The sequence below is a fragment of the Aphelocoma coerulescens genome, chromosome 1 (genome assembly GCF_041296385.1).
Source record: "Aphelocoma coerulescens isolate FSJ_1873_10779 chromosome 1, UR_Acoe_1.0, whole genome shotgun sequence".
NCBI classification, from domain to species: Eukaryota; Metazoa; Chordata; class Aves; order Passeriformes; family Corvidae; genus Aphelocoma; species Aphelocoma coerulescens.
In genome coordinates, this window is record NC_091013.1 from 102932658 (window position 1) to 102951581 (window position 18924).

At 40.5% G+C, this 18924-nt stretch overlaps 1 protein-coding gene and 1 long non-coding RNA gene across 3 annotated transcripts in view; one reads left to right on the top strand and one right to left on the bottom strand.

Moving 5' to 3' along the window:
• The window catches only part of CBLB (Cbl proto-oncogene B), a 132220-nt gene extending 127486 nt beyond the window's left edge, over nt 1-4734 (bottom strand). The window contains exons 1-2 of one of the 2 annotated variants that reach the window (XM_069022118.1): nt 4598-4734; nt 3526-3684 (exon numbers count right to left, since the gene is read on the bottom strand). In XM_069022118.1, coding sequence (XP_068878219.1) covers nt 3526-3672 — 147 coding nt within the window. In that variant the 5' untranslated portion in view covers nt 3673-3684; nt 4598-4734. The remainder of the gene's footprint in view (nt 1-3525; nt 3685-4597) is intronic. The other variant, XM_069022128.1, reaches the window with a different exon arrangement.
• A 451-nt stretch (nt 4735-5185) lies between these two features.
• LOC138119665 (uncharacterized) lies at nt 5186-18657 on the top strand. The gene is made up of 3 exons (XR_011155575.1): nt 5186-5533; nt 14185-14290; nt 18574-18657. It is a non-coding gene; the product is annotated as an uncharacterized lncRNA (long non-coding RNA).
• Nucleotides 18658-18924: the final 267 nt, after the last annotated feature.

Consider the following 18924-nt stretch of genomic DNA (forward strand, 5'->3'; position numbering starts at 1 on the left):
GTTTTAGGAATCCTGTTCAGAATGTGTCATGATTTTCTCAGTTTGAATCCCACAAGAGTGAAGTGTGAAAAAACAGTACTGACAACTCTAAATAGCCCAAGCAGTAAACTGACCTAACTACTCCGATGTTTACATAGTAGTAATTCTCTCCCAAGGCTAGTCTCGACATACCATTATTCTCTAATAGTAATACATGGCTACGGTCTAGGTTTTAAAAACCATTAGGTTTACAATCTCAGAAAAAAAAAATCTCATGCAATTTATACACAGTTTAAAGGAAGACCTGAGTTATTTGTTAACAATATTCATTTTTCATTTATTTACAGAATAGAAACTTTCTAAAATATACATCATATTTTAAAAATAGTAGTTTGCTTCCTACAAGTCCAGAAAGATGTGGTCAACTTTCTTAAACAATGCTAGCATTGGAAAGAAAGGCTAGCCTTCTAAACCATAAAAGACATATTATCCTTTGCACTGCACAAGAATTAAACTAAGTATTTTTGGTTCTTAATGGTAAAGCTACTGCTTACCCATGAGAAAAGCAGTAGGGAAACCTGACATTGATGCTAACCATTGCTTTCCCTTTAATAATGCAGTTAGTATTGTAAATTCACTTAAGACATACCAACAAACCACAAAAAGTACAGATTCCAGTGTATGAAGTACAAAAAGGAAAGATATATAGACAGATAGCAATTTACATTCACTGATTACCTACATGCAGATTTTTTTAATTCCCTGCAAGAACGTTGCTTACAGCGACTTTTACAAACAAGGCTCTAAGGAGGAGCACTATTCCAACATTCTCTCCTGCTAAAGAACTCTTTTTCAAGAAGTCCATTATTATTTTCAGACTGGTAATAAAAGTTTAAAGAGAAAACTCCCCCACAGAACTGCAATATTCTGCCTATTCCAACCTAAAGTATCAGCCCATGGCAAAGTGGTATTATCATGAAACCTGAACAATTTGAAAGCAGGACACATAACCAATTCTACACAAAGAAGTTTGCATGGTGTCTAGGTAGCCAGAATTTTTGCATACACCACAAAACCACCCTCATAGTACAGTTCTGATAGGGTAGGAATGTTTGTAGTATTAGTTAATCCCTTATTGTTGCAAACAAGTAATTCATACAGAATGCCTCATCTGCCAGAGGACAAAATTACAGAAAGAAATGAAGGAAAGGTAAAAGACAGCAATTATAAGAAAGAAAAAAATGCAAACCAGAAATTACTGAGCTCTGCTGCTAGTTTTTATGGCTGCTCCTTTTTCATTGTTTGGTCAAGATAATAGCTTTGCTTTGTTTCCATTCTTCATTTTCTTAACATCTTTAGAATGGGAGAAAACTTCAGCTACCTTACTGCAGCAATAAGATGGTTATCACAGCTACCATAGTTAAAGAATAAACAAGCATAATGACTGTTATTACAACAAGTAAAACAGACCTCCAAGCCACAGCCTTACTATGGGTACCACCCCACTGACTTGGCAGAGCAACTGCCTTCGCTAGGTACTCATTTGATCAGTGACCCACCACAGAAATCAGTCATAGGACACACTCCAGAAATGGGATTTAAAACAACAGTTGATCGAGCAAGTTTCTATTTCTGATTTTAATCCCTGGGTTTGATCTAGACGGAGGAAAAAATTACCTTCCTGTGTCTACTGCCACACAAAGCAATGAGATTTAAATTTGTTTGCCAGGATATTAAATTTGCTCAAACACCCTTTCAGTACAAGTACCAAATGCTAAAAACTCAAGCAACAAGCTAGAGCATTCTCACACTATGACATCATCCTGTCTGGTATACTTTAATACAATTTGGAAATAAAATTTGATTAACTGAGAGCAGCTTAAAGAGGATACATTAAAGATCCAAATTGAGGACACTTATCCAGTAAAATGTAAAAGGAAGCACAGCACAATGTCCAGCTGTTCCAGTGACTTCTACCAAACAGGCCTTCCTGGCTGTTCTGATGGGCTGTGACAAATACAGTTATCCTGTATTCAATGAGTGAAAGCAATCCAGAACTCCAAGCACTAGGGTAAAGACTTTCTGGTAACTGTGATTATACAAACAAATCAGGGTATAACTGTACTATATAGATCTGTAAAAGGCCTGACACAGGGAAAACAAAGCTATGCATTCCCCATGTGGTTCCAACAACAAACCAAATTCCTAGTTTCCAAGCTGAAAACTTCCTCCTACTGAAGAAGAGTACCTACTTTCAAGTATTTATACTTGCACTTCTTAGTACAAGAGACCTCACTAGTAACAGCATCCTGACCACTGACAGGCAAATGTCAACAAAGTCTTTGTGATAATAACCATTTTTATCAAAGCTGGGGTTTCAGTTTATAATCACTATCAGTAAATGCAGTGGAAATGCAAACACTGTTCTTGGAGCAACAAAAAAGAGCCTACAAGGACTTAAAAAATGCTCAAACACTTGTAAAGGCATATTATATATAAAATAGTCTCCACCCTGCCAGTGTAACTAATTATGAACATTAAGAAACGTTGAACATTTTATTTTACAAGAGCCACAGGGAAAGCGAAGAGTTACACTAAGTCACAACTAATCACTGAGTTAAAAAGTGGTAACTGTATTGCTATACAGACCCAAGGCCAACAGGTAGTAATCCTCACTGCTCAGAAGTTTCAAGATGAAGCTTTTAAGTATCACCCCGTGTGCAAAGCACAGTGTCTGCATCTCCTGAACAGCAATCCATGTTCCAATCAAACTGTTCCTACCATTGGTAAGGCACTCCCCTAGATAATCATGATACAAGCTGTCATTTCATAGACTACTAAATAAAATGTACAAGGCTCATGAGGGGAAGCATAAGAGCTAAAAAGCTATAGTCTATCCCCCCACTTCCTGAAAAACTAGTTTCAGCATAGTGTATTTCTAGTTTCAAAATTAAGAGTAGACGTACTCATAAGTCATTAAAATGCAGAACACATACTTAAAAAGTTAGGCATGCCATACTAATCTGTTTACTAAACTGACAAGAGTGACATCCCCCAGTTCCCCCGCAGATTCCTAAAAGCACAAACACATCTATGTTGCCATCACCAACATACTCACAGGACAATTAGCTTAACTGACATTTAATACTTCAGAGGTCTTGTTTGCAGACTAACAGTGTGATCCAACACGAAACACAGAGAATATGTGATTACAAGTCTAAGTTAAGCAGCTTTTGATTGGGACAGCTCTTCAACTTTGAGTCATTTTAAAGGATCTGAAAATAACAATAGCCTAAGGCAAACACACACATTTGTTTTCCTTCCACAAACCAAGATTAAAAAAAACATAGCCAGAGGCCACTGGAAAGGAAAAAAAAATAAAAAGACAAATGATGCTTAAATAACCTAAAACATAAGTCCCCTTACGTCCCGAGGCACATGCAGCACAGCACTCAGAGCTGCAAGGAAGAAGCTGCTTGCCCATGTGTACCTATTTAAATAGCCCCATTCTTCACTGTGTATACACGGACACACAGAGACACCCACCACTTTGTCCATAAGCTTCCAGGTCTTCTCCACAGTCCTGCGGTCGGCAGCTGCCTGCTTGGGGGGGCCCACAGCATCCTGAATGGCATCAATGAAGCCCAGGATCCGTCCCTTGCGCGGGTTCCGGCCGTTAAGGGAATTGGCCATCTGGGAGCCAAGCTGGCCGCAACGACAGAGAAACACAGGCTCACAAGGTGCTCCGAAAGCATCTTGTCATAGAACCCGCCGCAGCCTGCGAGGCAACACTTCCTTCTCCACGGGCAGGAAAGGGCAAGATCAGGGCACGTTTAGGAACAAGCTTAACTTTTCATGACAATCAGCGTAAAACCCACCTGGCCCAGGTTTACATTGGCGGAAGCGATCCCGGATTTATTGTCAATACCGACAGTCGGGAGAGGGAAACACACCCGCGCCCGGCTCCGCGCCGCGCCCCTGCCGGTCCCTGCGCCCGCCGGCCGCGGGCACATGCCCGGCACCGCACAACAAAAGAGGCCGCGGCGGAGCGGGGGCAGGAGCGGGAAGAGGGAGCAGAGGAAGGCAGCGCAGAGAGCAGGCAGGCAGGAACCCGCAGGGCAGGCGGGGGCAGCTGCACGCACACGGACCTGGCTCACGCATACGCACACACTGGCACCGCACGGCCGAGTGCCAAGGGCGAGAGCGGCCGCCGGGAAAGCCGGGAGCAGGCGGCGGCAGGGAGGCTCCTCAGCGCCCGCGGCGGAGCGGAGCGCAGGCGAAGCGTCTCTCCGGACGAGGCTCTCCCTCCCTCCAGCCGCGGCGGCTTCAGTGCCGCGGGAAGCAGGCGGAGCGCATCCCGCCCCGCCACCCGCGCCCGTCCCGGCTCCGTGCCGGCCGCCCCGCAGGACTCTGCCCCGTGCGGCTGCTGCTGGCGGCGGGAGGGAGAGCGCTGCCCCACGGGGAACAGTGGAGAGCTACTACCCCGCCGCCCGCGTCGCCCTCCCGGACCCCAGCCCAGCCCGCCCGGCGGGGGGGTGGAAATGTGCGCGTGTGTGGAGAGTCCTACAGGCACATGCAAAAGAGACAGAGAGAGAGAGAGAGAGAGATGCACACGCACAGGTCTGTCTGTGGCACCGCTCGCAGCCCCCGGCAGGCTATGGTCTCCCCGCACTCCTAGGAAGTGAGGCTGGCTCCCCGGCGGCGGCGACCCCGCTCCTTCTCCCGCGCCCGCCCCCTCCCCGCGGCGCGCTGGCGGCCGCTCCTCTCCTCGGAACATGCCCACCCCCAGGACAACACTCCGTGCGCGCCTGCGCGCCCCGCCGCAGCGCGGCCCTCTGCCCGGGGGCGGGACGCTGCCGCCCTACAGCCAATCACAAGGGCAGGCTGCGCTTGATTGACGCGGCACCCAGCAAATGGGCGCGGGTGTGGGCACGGGGCGGGGCGGCGGCCGGGAGAGGGCTCGGGGTGGGGAAGGAGAGGGCTCGGGGTGGGGAAGGAGAGGGCTCGGGGTGGGGAAGGGGCGGGAAGGAGCGGCCGGCAGGGGTGGGAGTGATGGCAGAGCCGGCCCCTGGCTGCTGCCGGGCCGAGGGAGGGGGGGTTCCGGCCCCACCTGGTGGCGCCGGCTAAGGGGCAGCCTGAGACCTTTGGGGGTGATGGGGGCCGGGTGGGGGTCGCCTTCATGGGGATGGTGACGTTGTCCGTGGCTGTGGGGATCTGCAGGGGCTGTGGCAGTGTGTCCGTCCTTCCCCTTGTGAGGCTGTGGGACCCCTGCCTGTGGGAGCACTTCGAGTGTGTTAACAACCAATAGTTCCTGCTGCCTTTTCGAGCGCGCTGCCTTTGCGCTTCCCCTTCGCGCATTTGGGAGTTTGCTGGGGTTTTTTGTGGCCACAAAGAACAAGAACTTTTTTCCCTCTGTCTGGTTTCTTTTCTTGTTTTTGTTTTTCTTACTGTTTTCTTGAGAGCGAAGGAGCTTTGCTGTTAAGCAAGTGCTGAGGTTTCCATGTTTCTGTGCTGGGAGTGGGCTGGAGAGCTCCAAAAGGTGGTGATGGAAAATGTAAGCACTTTCTAGTTTAAAAGATGCTTCTTTTTTTTTTTTTTTTTTTTTTTTTTTTAATAAGAGCCCTTCCCCTGGGGATATGGTGAATAAAACTCAACTGATTGTCTGTTACACTTGAGCACTGCAAAGAGTGAGGCTTACCTGTACAAGACACTTGACTTCAGATCCTTTTGAAGACGGGCCAGGGAGTAGTTATGCTTTGCAAGGGTTTATCTTCTAGTTAGCTGTCATAAAAGGAAACAAAAATTCCACACTTAGCTTCAAAGTTTTTATTTTATAGAGACAATTGTATTAGAGGAGTATTTTTAAGTTTGGGGTTTCCGAATTTCTGCAAATGTGGTTTTTATAGTAGGTTTTTTTGCAAATATTTCCTTTTTTAACGGTTTCCTCTTGGGTTTTTTCCTCCTTTTTTTTGGGTCTCACTTTTAATAAAATAGGAGTCAGGAAAAACAGTAGAAAAACTTGTAGAGTATTTCAGTGTTGCTTTTATTTATATTGTAATTTATAGGTATTTTTAGTGCAGGTATCTTCCTGTTGATTTAAGATGTATCATGTTATTCTTTAAAACACATAAAACAATAAAATCGTATCAATAATGTGTTCCTCAAAGGTTGTTCCTCTATAGCTTTAAAATATGAATTGGCAGTTACTTGCCTTAAGTGGGTTGGAAGCTTCTCATTTTATTGTAGTCTCTGTAAATTACTCTTGTCCCTGTGTTGGTTTAAAACTCCTCTCTGGCAGATATCCCTACCCCTTTTTTCTTTGGAGCTCAGCTTGCATAAGATTAAGTAGTGACTGCTCACTCTGTTGCTATCTCTCATTTGGTTGTGAAAAAAGCAGAGGATCTGATGCTTTTTCTGAACTTGTAAAGTCTTTGGTTCCTGTTCTCGATTGTTTTGTTTTCATTGTTGTTATGTCATTCCCTTCATATCCCACACTCTGCCAAGAGCTGTGATCTGTGAGCTCTTGGTAGCCGTCTGGGGCTGAGTCATGTTGTCTTGCAGTTCATCCGAGTGCAGGGCCAGCAGGAGCGAGCAGCTTGGTTCCCTGCATCCCTCTGCATCTGTGCTGCGTTGTTAAGAGAGTAGCCAGCTCCATGGGGAAAGTGAGTGGTTTTCAAGCAGTGTTCTTCCATTGCCTGTGCTGTACAGTAAGTACAGATATTCTGGGAATTGCAGTCCTCAGAGGGTCATGAGTACGCTGGAAGCAAGCCAGCTGGAAGAGCAGGTGAAAGAGATACCTATGGCTTCAGCATCAAGGCTGTTAAAGATGGGTCAGGATTCTGCGTGCTGTGGAAGGACGAGAAGAAACAGACTGCTTTTGTGGCTTCAAGCACACAGAGTGACAAGGCTGTTTGACAGAAGACAGCTGAGAGGTGAGGCTGAGAGGAGAGAAGCAAACAGCTGCTGTGTTTGAAGTTCAAGGCATGTCTTGTTAGCAGCTAGCACATAAAGCTTGGCTTGCCCGCTGGATCTGTGGGGTGCATAAGGATTAAGGGTGGTTGCTGAGAAAGCACTGGCCACCTGTAATATTTTGATACAGGCCAGCAGCACTGTTAATGTCCAAGTATTCCTACTGCCCAGCTTCAGGTTCTCTAATAGGCTAAACTAAGAAGCTAACCTGCTATGTATAGATCCACTGAGAGACCACAAGGTGTTGCAATGCAGAAACCTAGGTCAGGTACTTTAATTCTCTAGGAAAGAGCATCTTTCTGATTGGGCTATATGTAAGGTACCTATGCAAGTTTGGTATCTAAGGTCCTAAAATTGTGTATATACAAATGACTCCACAGATCTCTTTTACTTACAAGCTTTCCAACTGAATGTTTATTTTACTTGTCATTATACTACAGTATACACAGTTTGGATCTGTGATTTAGTCACTCTATGAAAACACTACAGAATAAAGCCAGGTAAATCTGAGGTGTCAGATTTTGAGAATTGTATGTTACATGAGACTGATCCTCAGCCTAGTCAAGGTACTAATCAGCCATGTAATGATGCCATTAGGATGTCATCCAGGATTTGGTAAAATTCTGTAGTGAAAATTGTGGAGGTGATTTGGAGTCGGGATATGATAAAGGAATCAAGACAGTGTAAAAGAAGCCTTGTATTGAAGTAGGGATTTCAGGTCTGAGCATTTTACTGAAAAGGAAAATTGTGACTTCTTGAAAAGCCCAGCTGCTTGGTAGGGAAAAAACAAATACAAATGATCAAACTAACAGTTACATTTTTCCATTGCAGTATTTTACTGTCTGTTAACTGGTTTGGGTTTTGTTGCATTTTTGTTTTTATGGAAGTTTTTTGGTTTTTAGGTTTTTTTAATTTTCTTGGTGACTCTCATTCTTCTGGAGTTATTAGACAGCCTTATGAATGAAACTTTATGTTGGTGCTCTTGAATGAATTCCATCAAAGAGCAATTGACAGTCGTTGGAAGCAAGAGAGATGTTTTGGTTTGGTTTTCTTTGTTCACCAGCTATTAAAATATTATTGATTTTCTGCAGTCAGTCAATGCATGTATAGTGGGAGCTTTTGTCATTTGTGTGGTTTTTGCTGTGGTACAAGTGGCTTGGTATCCAAATACACTGAAACATAAGAACAATGAAGAGGTCAGATGTAGGTTCTATTTATAGCAACATAAATAAGGTTAATATAGTATATAATATGCTGAGTTAAGGGATATGGTAGCAATGCCTGTAAAACTTAAGTCATCTATTTCAAAAATTGAATGTGAAGTGACTTCTTCCTAATTGTAACACATCATCCTGGCTATCCCAGCATTCTTAAACTTTGGAATTAATGTATTGGTGTTTTGACTGAATATATACAATGTGATGAAAAGGCAGCTGTTCATGGGGGTGTAGCATTCTGTGGTGCAGTGTCAGGCAGTGGTTTAGTGGCTGAGCTCTGACGAGGTCACCCTCTTCTCAGCATGTGCAGTGCCCCAGCAAAAAGCAGCTGGTCCCTCTTTGCAGGGAAGCTGAAGCTGTAAGGGCCACTGGAAGCTGCTGGTATTTGGTGTCCTACCTTTATCTGTTCTGTAAAAACATCAAACAAAACCAACAAACAGGAAACCCCCACACCACAACCCAAACATACAAAAACAACAAAAAAAGACAAAAGATAATTATTGTAACAACAAATAACTCTGAAGTTCCAGGACTATTTGCTTAAATACATTTTGGCTTGCCCATTCTAGATAAGTACAATATCTTATGAATACCCTTCTTCTCCCATATCCAATTATTGCATAATCACCTGTAATAATTGTTAAGAATATTGAAGTGGAGCAAATGGAAAATGCTTTCATGTTATTATTTTGCAGAGCCCTCAAGGATGCTAGGATCTTTAGATCTAAAACAAAATTTTAAAAAAAGGGTTTATAAGCTGCAAGCCACCATCATGGGTAATTTTTAAAATAGATTGCAATGTACTTACCTGGGTTTTGCTGTAGCAAACTGAGAGAAAGCAAAACCAATCACCTGTGACACTCAATATTCTCTTACTGATAATTTAAGTTGGTATAATAATAATAACAACAGATGCTTTTCCTGCCTTAGTGGGTAATTACTTAGAGAAAACTTGTGATGAGAGTGGCAGTTCATTGTTAGATTATTATCTAGTTAATTTGGCTACTGCTATTTTTCCTCTATTTACTTAGCTTATGTTTTTCATAGTCATCAAGTACTCAAGCTTACTTTTAAAAAAATTTTGTTATTGCTTTCTAGAAATGAAAAAATACTCTTTTCACACATGAAACGTGAATAGTGTAACAGTTTAACCCACTTTGCTGTTGAACTACTGCAAGAAAGAAAAAAAAAAGGACGGCCTGTCCAAGTTTCTGTACACTGTAAAGATCCATCATTGCTCCAGCAGGCTGTTGCAGTACAACTGATGATAATACAGTGTTGCTGTATTAGTTCCCTCTGCTGAGTAATTAAATCCTCTTTTTGTCCTTGATGTGGAAAGACAAGCTAAATTTAGCTCTGTCTGTACCTGTAAATAAAATGAGCCAGGCACTGTTCTTGGGCCCTGAGGCCAGGTGGGCTGGCACAAGGGATGGTCGCCACCATCCTTCCTGAAATTACAGCACCCTCACCACCCCCTCACACTTCTCCATCCAAGCAGTGATCCCTGACCTGTGCTGGCCCTGAACCTCCCTGGGATTTGTTTGGGAAAACACCAGCTGACATGGGCCAAAACTACTCAGCAGTATCTTATTCATCTACTGTGCCTAGGTCATTGTGGCTGTAGTAACTAGACAGATATAGTTGGAGTTTGTATGCATATAAGTGTACACACATGCATATACAGAGTGTAACAGGAGATGTTTCATCTTTGTTGATTTTGGTTGGGCTTCAAATAATGAAATTGTTTTCAACTGGCTTCTTGAGGAGTGAAGTCTTTAAAAGGTGAGAATTTAACTGACTCAGGCTCTTGTGCTCACGTTTTCAAATCTTTCCTTTACACTAGGAGCAAATCTACTTAAGTATGATATTGTTTCCCTTGCAAAATATAGCACATCCATTTGCCTGAGTAATTAAAAAATGCATTCTCTGTTTGCAGAATGAGTATGAAAACTAATTGTGGGGCCAGGCCTGTGTTTGTTTACACACCTCACTAATGAGTTCGTTTGCTGTAAACTAGACAGCCCACTTCAAAACACATCTCAGCCTTAATATATTGTATTAAAAAAGTGTGTCAGCTTAATTTTAAAACAACCTACCCCTCAGGGAGTGTTCTTCTGTTTCTTTCTGTTATTAATTGCATCCATCTGCCAGAGCAGGTGCAAAGGCTTTAACTAAGTCCTGTCATTTTAGTACTACCTCTTGAATTTGCTCCATCTGTGCAATAGCATAAAAAAAAAATATCAATGTCTATACCTATTTTTTCTTTTTTTTTTTAATTATCTCCCTGTTCCTTTTGAGTGCCATGATCTTGGTTCTTCCCAATCTTGGTCTGATAAAACAATCTTTAACTCCAACATTCTATTTAATATCTTGCCAAAATAGAACTGGGTTTTCTTGTTTGACTTGCTAATTAGGAGGTTTTGTTCTTTTCCATTCAAATAGCTCTTTTTTCACCAAAATTTCTAAGTTTTTCAGCTTGTGGTAAATGGTTGTAAAATACTCCCTGGGACTTTTCATTGCCATCCTTCTCTGGAGTAGGAGTTGTGCTTTGACAGTAAACAAGCCTATGTCTATTGAACACAGTTTAGCATAGGAAAGACTTCTGTGCTTCTGCAAGTCAAAATAAGCTCAGTTAGTGGAGATTTGAACTATATTGCTAGCAGCTTTAATTGAAATTGTCAGATGAGACACTGTCATAGAGGCTTTTCTTCCAGAAAACAATGTTTTCTGTTGAGTAAGATTGTCTTAAATGGAAATTATGCAGTGCTAGGAAATCATAGCTTAAGCATGATGATTTATTTGCTTAAATTTCTTCCGTGCCATTCATTGTAGCTTCCAATATTCTTGTTCATCCTTCTAAAACAAGACAACTTTTTGTACTATAATCTGCTTGACTCCTTGACTGTGAATTTGTGGTGTATCTTGTGTTTCCTGTATGTTCAAGCTCTGCTGGTATTTTGTTTGCGAGCAACGACAGGAACCTTTTGTCTTTGACTGGTAAACAAGTTGGTTTTTTTTTCCCTCTGCTTACTTACCTTCATTTAAAATAAGTTATTTTTTCCACACTGAAAAGTAAACCATGTATTTTATAAGGCAAGTCACTATTTTAATAGAACTGAGTAATTTTTGACCTTTTGCATGGGCCGTTTTCAAACACAAACTGAATGCATTTGGTATTTGTAATTATTTGTTGCATACTTCAGAGCATTCAGTTATTCTCAGACTGAGCTTATAAGATTTTTTCATCAGTTTCTCACTGTACATAATGCAATTGGTGACTATTTTTCTGCTTCATTACAAGACTTTTTTTTTTGAGCGGAAAATGAAAACCAGTGAACCAGATTTCTGGGGAGAGGAATAAGTGATTTTTGCCTTTTGAAAATATTCATTTTAATGCATCAAGAAGTCATATTTTGAACAACAGTGAATACTACATTGAAATGTGCTTTTACATTATTCTGTTAAATCTGTTGTGTGGGAGAGTATAACATTGGTTTCCACTAAGTTTCAGATTAAGGCGTCTTGTGTCCAACGAAATATAAAGAGGTCAAAGTAAAACTAATAATGAAGTGAAGCTTGAATTAACCTCTTTTGCTGAATTTCTTTCATTTTCCTGTGTAGTTTTCAATGTATCCAGTTCTACATGGATGCCCTCATTGTTTAGACAGTCAGCAGTTGTCCAGCAGAACATTGTGACCCTTGTATCAAACCACACAAAAGTAGTTTTAATTACTAGGAATGTGATTTTATTTCGGTTTGGGTTTGGGTTTTTTGCTCTGCAGATTTATTTCCCCATGTTTTTATTTTGTTCAGTTACCATTCACTTGCTGGTGAATGCAAAACCAGCTATACTGGCTTACAAGCCTGTTGTACCAGTATTTTCCTCTCTCCTTTCTGTTATTCTTGGCTTTTTAAAAAGGGTCTGGTATTTTACAGCTTTGCTTGAAATAGTGTAGTACTACAGGGGATAACAAAAATATGTCTTCTTACTTCATCAGTACTGATGATGAACACTTCAAGTTTTCTACCTACCCACCAGTAACCCATGCTGCTCATAGGTTTTTATCCTGCTTTTCTGCAAATTAGCCAGACACGGTTGCTCACTTTTTAAGGAATGAAATATTTATGATTAAAGTCTTGTATCTCTCAACAGCTGTATAATTTTGGCACCAGGTACAGTACATGGTTGGTACTCAGTCTGCCACATTAAGTGAAAATTTCTCTTAAGTTTTCCTATGTAGATATGAATAAAAGAGTTTATAATATTGCCAATAATATTCCTAATTTTCAAGTTTGCCCTTTTTTGTGCCTTTCTTTTTATGAGATAAGAGTCTAAATGCTAGTTTTCACAAGAACTATTGTTCATATTCTTATGTGTCAGCAATGTGGAGAGTGTGTTGTGCTTTACTCAGTCCTGGTAGAAAGGAATATCAGAAACTGAGTTTTTGATATTTGGTGGTTTTGTCCAAACTTATAAAGAAAGTCTGGAGGAAGTAGAGAAGCCTGGTGTCTTGGAATTCCTTGCATGTGTTTTTTCTTTTACCTATAGGCAATATATCCAGAATTTTGAAAGGAAGGTAGTAATCTGATTAGGTGCCTATTCATGAATCCTTGCAAAGGCAGGCTGATCTCATAAAAGTAGATATTTGGTAATTTTGGAAAATTTACTGAATGTGAAGGTTTCTCTTTTTGAAGGTGCATTGAGGTGCAGAGTTGACTGCTATTTCTAAAATCCTTGAATGCTTTCCTCTGCTTGTGCCTGGTTTTCTGAAGTTAGTTTTAAACAAATACTTCACTTTTTACATAGGTACCTGCCTCAGGCTGTTTATTTTTCATGTGTAGCATACTTAAATATTGTCAGATTGAAGGAGAATAATATGGATTCTTTAACTCCTCAGTTCTTCTGTGCTATATAAATTGGCTTTGGACTTCTTCTGTCAGAGCCTCAGCAAGACTGTCCACACACTGTTTGTGTGGATATGACAGAACTGCTACTTGGGTGTCTGGTTTCACTGTCCAACACAGCCGAAGAGACTGTACAGCTTCCAGGGGACAAAGTCCATATGCTGGAAGGATTGGTTGAAATTTGGCTCAGGACATCCAAAAGACTCATCTTTTCATTTATCTTAGAAGTCATCTTCTGAAGGAGAGGAGTGCTTTAAAGCAGAAAAGCTAATATATTCAGAGAGATTTTTCCTTTTGGTGACAAACAGAAGGAAAGTGTAGTAATTTTGTCCCTTTTTTTGCACAGTCTCAGTGCAACTTCTAGGGATGTGTGAGAATTCTTACTGCCTTTCTTCTTCATAACTCTGTGGTCAGCTACAGCCATGTAATGGCAGGAGTAATTCACTTTGTAGACCGTGAATAAAGGTACATTCTGCCACTCTTAAGTTCAAAGAGACCTCACTTGCAAGGCTTTTCAACCCAATTTCATAATCTTGCACAGCCTCATGACATAATAAAGTCTACAGTTCAGTGGAATGTCTGTTCCTGTATTAGTGCAGTATCTCCTGTCCATGTGGAGCATCTGCTTTAACTTACTGGCACTGAAATGATAGGTGGTTGTGACTTTTATAGAAACAGGCAGATCTGCACTTTTACAAAGCAGAGCATGGTAGGTACTGTGGTGTGTGTGACAGAGTGCATGCCAGTTCAAATATTTTTAAAATGTGGAACACTTTGTAAAAGGAAAAAATCATAACATGCATCTCTCCTTATTTTTTTTCCTCTGGTCAAGGCTGAAAATATTTTCTCGTGGACTTACTTCCCTTTACTCATTGGCCTTCCATATTTATTTTTTTTCCTTCCACTTGGCTAAATTATGCCAGTTGGATTTTAACTCTTTTAACCTGATTACTGACCAGCAAAACCTGTGAAGAGTGTAGTTGGTTGAGCCAAAAAGCAGAAATAAAGCAGGTAACCTACTCAGAAATAAGACAGTTTGGACAGTAAATAGAACGTTTTAAAAATCTTCCAAGAATGTAGTGATTATATAAATGGAAAATGTGTTCAATTGCAGGTCCTCTTGTGTTACTGTGTAAGGGCAGAACTAGCAGAAGGCTGTTATCTTCATATGCAGTCCCATCAATGACCTCTGAAGGAGGAAGAAAGGAATCAAAGATGAGGTAAAATAATCAGAAAGAGCAATCAGAGAAAATATGCTGGAAGCAATAAGTTGAGATTGAAATCCGTTTAAAAACACAGGCTTGTGGCTGTAGTTAAATGCCTTGGTTTCACTGACGTTATGCAAACATCACCCTGGGATTTCATTTAAAAGGCTTTCATGTGTCCATGATTTTGGAAGAGTTGAGACTTCAGACTTGATGGTTAAGTGAAATGCATTTGTTTATCACGTTTTCCAGAGTTTCTGAGCCCTTCCTGGTGGGTACCACAGCTAAAACTAAACGGTACTTACTAAAGTGTTTGTTGATGAAGATATTTAGTTTTGTAAGAAAGGAATGTGTGTTCTTCACTGCCTGTGCAAGTAGCACTTGTTCTATTCCCAATTACTTGCAAAGCTTATCTGTCAGTCAGTTTAGCTTCTCTTACAAGATACTCTACGCTGATGCTCACTCAAGCTTTCTGCATTTTCACTTTGAGCTGCTGCTCTGTTTGGCATTGGAGAAGTTGCAGCTTGCTTTGAAAGAATGCTTGTTTGCTGAAAGAGTGAAACATGTCTGAATACTGGAAGCAGTGCCTGGGAAAGGAGTTTTGAGATCAAAAACTTTGATTAATAATTGACTGTAACGCCTTCTTCTGCTGAGTAGAACACAAAAATGTCATGAGACTTGTTTTCTTTTTTTTAAATTGGGCCTGCCAGCCAAAATTTAAAATATTAAAATACTCTGTATAAGCTGCTTATGAATAAGAAGTAGGATAAGAATTACTCATAATTTTGGCAATAATTTAGAATCTAATCAATTAGCTGCAGTTACAGCTCTTCTATGAAGTGGTGCACCCACAAACACAGTTATGTGAAATCTTTTTGGGATCTCGCTTGTGCAATTTTATTGTATTTTAGTGGGATTTTAATACAATCTTGGAAATAATGATGTCAGATTAGCCCAGAAAACAGTAGGAAAATGCAGTAGTGTTCTTTTTGGTGAAGTTACGACAGGCTTGTAAGAGGACAAGTAACTTTAGGTGGATTTGATTTTCACTCAGCTGATGTTATTTTTCAGAATGACAAGCTTGTAGTCAGCAGGAAAACCATTGGCACTAAATATGACTAATGTTTCACTGTATTGCATGAAGCATTTAAGCACCATGTAGTCTGAGATATTTAATTTTACATGTTCTCAAAGCTTTTTTTAAATGGTGGTTTTATTTTTAAAGTATATTGAGCCTTTTTCAGGAGACTTCAGTGGGACTGTCTTGGTTTAAACCAAAATGTAAATTTTGGCTGTCCAAATTGTCTTCTAAATTGTCAAGTTTGCTTGGTCTTGTGGATTTATATCTTCAGTTGTGCTTAATCACTTTCTCTGTTCAGTGCCCTATTCATTCCCTCATTTTTTAAAGTACTTATATATGCTTAAGCTTCATCTTTGTCCAAGCGTGTTGCTAAAATAAGGGTAATTTTTCAAGGGTGGTTAGCAGCATAAATGTAAAAATGTATGTTGGAAAAATGTGCATGACTTTGTGGGAAATTGTTTGGGGTCTCTCTGTCTGTGTGTGTATATGTGTGTATGTGTGTGTGACTTCTAGAAAAGCAAACTTTGGCAACTTCTTGCATCTTGTTCATACAGGCAGAACGTTGTCCTTATAAAGTGGATATGTTTGGTTTCAGTTTTGTCCATAGATGAGCTTGCTTAAATGCAACTTGGTTGTAATTCTCAATGGATTTTGGTTTTAAAGTGGACACGGGGGATTGCCCAAAAATAAAACTGGTCCAATTTCTCTGAGTTTTTTCTCTTTTTGGCATAAGGTTTACTCATCCAGCCAAATAAGTCAGTTTCATCTTCTCCATGTACATCTGATGTAACAGAAAGAAATGGTCGTTTTAAATAGTTGTGACAGTCATAGTTATTACAAAAGGGTGAGTGGGGGAGGAAAATAAAAGAAACTAAGTGGGAACAAGTCTAGACCAACAGTGACTAGTAGTGTCATAAGCCATAACATGAAAGCCATGTATTTATAAAAACTCATGGTGATAGTGTGTCCTTGCTCTGTTACACTGGCATGAGAACTCAAGGCTATTCATCATTAAAATTAAATTTTGAAAAACCCCCTTACGTCAAACCATTGCTGTTAATCAATGCTTGAAATCAAAACTTTTACTCATGAAAAGATGAGTAAACCTTTTTTCACAAAAATACAGATCATGTAAGGATGGAAATCATCATTATGCAAGGTTTTGCTTTTTTTTTTTAAAGTGAGGAGGCTTACTTGTATCCTGAGGGTGGTGTATTCCTGTATTTACCCAGCCTTCTCCATGATGACTTCATATAGTCATGAATAGAATCATGCCTAATTTTTACACTGATAAGAAAATACCTTGTTTAAAGTGCATCTCATTTTCTTAAACGCTTTTAAACCACACAGTTATCTAAGATCTTGTCTGTCAAATTCTCATGGGCATTCTCAGTTTGTCTTGTTCATTACTTTAGTAAAAATTATTTTACATGACTATACAAGGAACAAGAGGGAAATAATTACCCATCAAAGAAAACTTTTTAAAAAGAATGGATGGTAGACTCGGCAATAAAGAATTAAGCTATTCGGAAGTGAACTTCAATAAAAATCGAAATCCACTTTGAAGTATTGAAAAAGGCATAGAAGTAAGGTCTGCCCTTTGTTTCTGTCACTGTTGTTTTTTTCTTCCATGCACTTTTCTTCTCGGCTTCCCAGAGGCCTTTGCTTACAGTGTGATAGTGGCATTGTGCGTATCACAGAAAAGCAAATACAGTGGTTCAGTTGTAATCTTAGCTCCTACTGCCCACACAGATTCGTGAGCTCTCTTCCTTTAACCTTGTATATTGGTAACTGGAAAGCTTGGAAGGACAAATAAGATAGAAAAGGAAGTCATGTACCATATTGGGCTTCTGTTATTCCTTTTTCAAAGGTGACAAAAATATTTTACCCCACAAAAAACAGAGTTTAAATGGTCCCTTACCAGGTTCCAGCTGATGTTTCCTGGAGAAATGTTCTGGGGAAGATTTTACTTCTACTCTGTTGTCTGTGGTCTTCCTGCCTAGCCCCCCTAATTTCCCACATCAGTTATAGGCAGAAGTGCTGCCCTGAGCTACATTACAAAATTGTACCCCTGATGAATAGGAGATATTGTATTGATAATTTTGAATAGGAAACAAGAGACTTAACTATGACTAAGGGCATTTCTGTGGATGGGCTTGGCTCTGTGTTTTCACAGGGCTTTAGATTCATTACCAGCATGTCCAATGAGAAGGAATAAGCAAGAGAACTGAGCTCACTTTCCTACATAGCACTTGTCTGGAGCCCCTTTCTTGGATGCAGCACTGCTGTGGGCTTGCAGCAGCTGGAATGCATGCTAGTAGTGGACTGACAAGCAATGGTGTCAGTCATGGTGTAAGAACTTCACTGTGCATAACCTGCTGGCTCTGATTATTTCAGATCAATTTGTTATTAGACAACTGGCTGTTCAGGACAACTCAGATGGAAAATCTAATCTGAAAAGGTGTTCACTGTAGCATCCTGGGAACCTTCTCAATGCCCAACACTTACTGCTTTCTTCTTATGTGTAATAATGATTTTGAAAAGATATTGGTCTCTTCAGTGGGCACACACTTCTATTCAGTATTTCCTGGTGCCAGTGTGAGTCCTTCAGCATCAGAGGCAATTTTTCACCCTTGTGGGTGACATTTTCATACAACTGAATATGCAAAGCTGAGGTGTTGCATCACACAGAAGCATCCAGATCCACAGAAGTCTGCTGGAATGGATAATGGAGCATATTCACTGTGGATTATGATGAAACGGTTGCTTGTTACTGTGTGAGACTGGATGTACCACTGTCTTCCCGGACTGAGCCTGTTTACTGGGCACTTTAGGTATTGGAAAGAAATGCTATAAACATGAATGCAAACTGTCACAGCAAAGTGAGTGTTGGAGTCCAGAAAATAAAGTTAGAAACAAATTTCCTTCATGTTAAAGTCAAGGCCTATTCAAATTCATGTAGTGGAACCATATTAACATGTGGTTATTAATATAAATGGATTGTATAGTTGTACTATTTCTAAGATATTTTCAAACAGGTCTGTCTCCATTTCCTGACTGCATGACTTTGAAAAAGCTTGTAAATAGGTTGCCTGAGCTGGGGTGCTTGTCTTGTATTTTCTTACTTGCTGCTTTCACTGGTCAGTTCAGTTGTAACCATATGATTTTCTTAAAAGCAGGAACAGAAAAGAGCTCTCACATCTGTTTGTGTCTGCAGTTCTGCACTCTTCCCCCTTCGAAGGCCAACACAGCCTTGTCCATTGAGAACTGCTCCAGAGAATTCTTCCTCTAAAACTCTGCAATCTTCCACCAGCATGAGTTAAGTATTTCTTGGAACAAAACTTCTCAGCTCATTTCAAAATTAATCTGTTTATTTCATGCATGATGGATCTTTGAACAAACCACAGCTGATAAGAAAAATGTAGAAAGCCTGATTACTTACATCATATTGCTAGTCTGCTGCATATCTGTTCCTAAACTTTTGAAAAACATGAGCTTCTTCTATTCACTTAGCTGTGGCAAAGTACACTTCCAAGAGAACTTCCTCACTTTCCACGGGCTGGCAAGA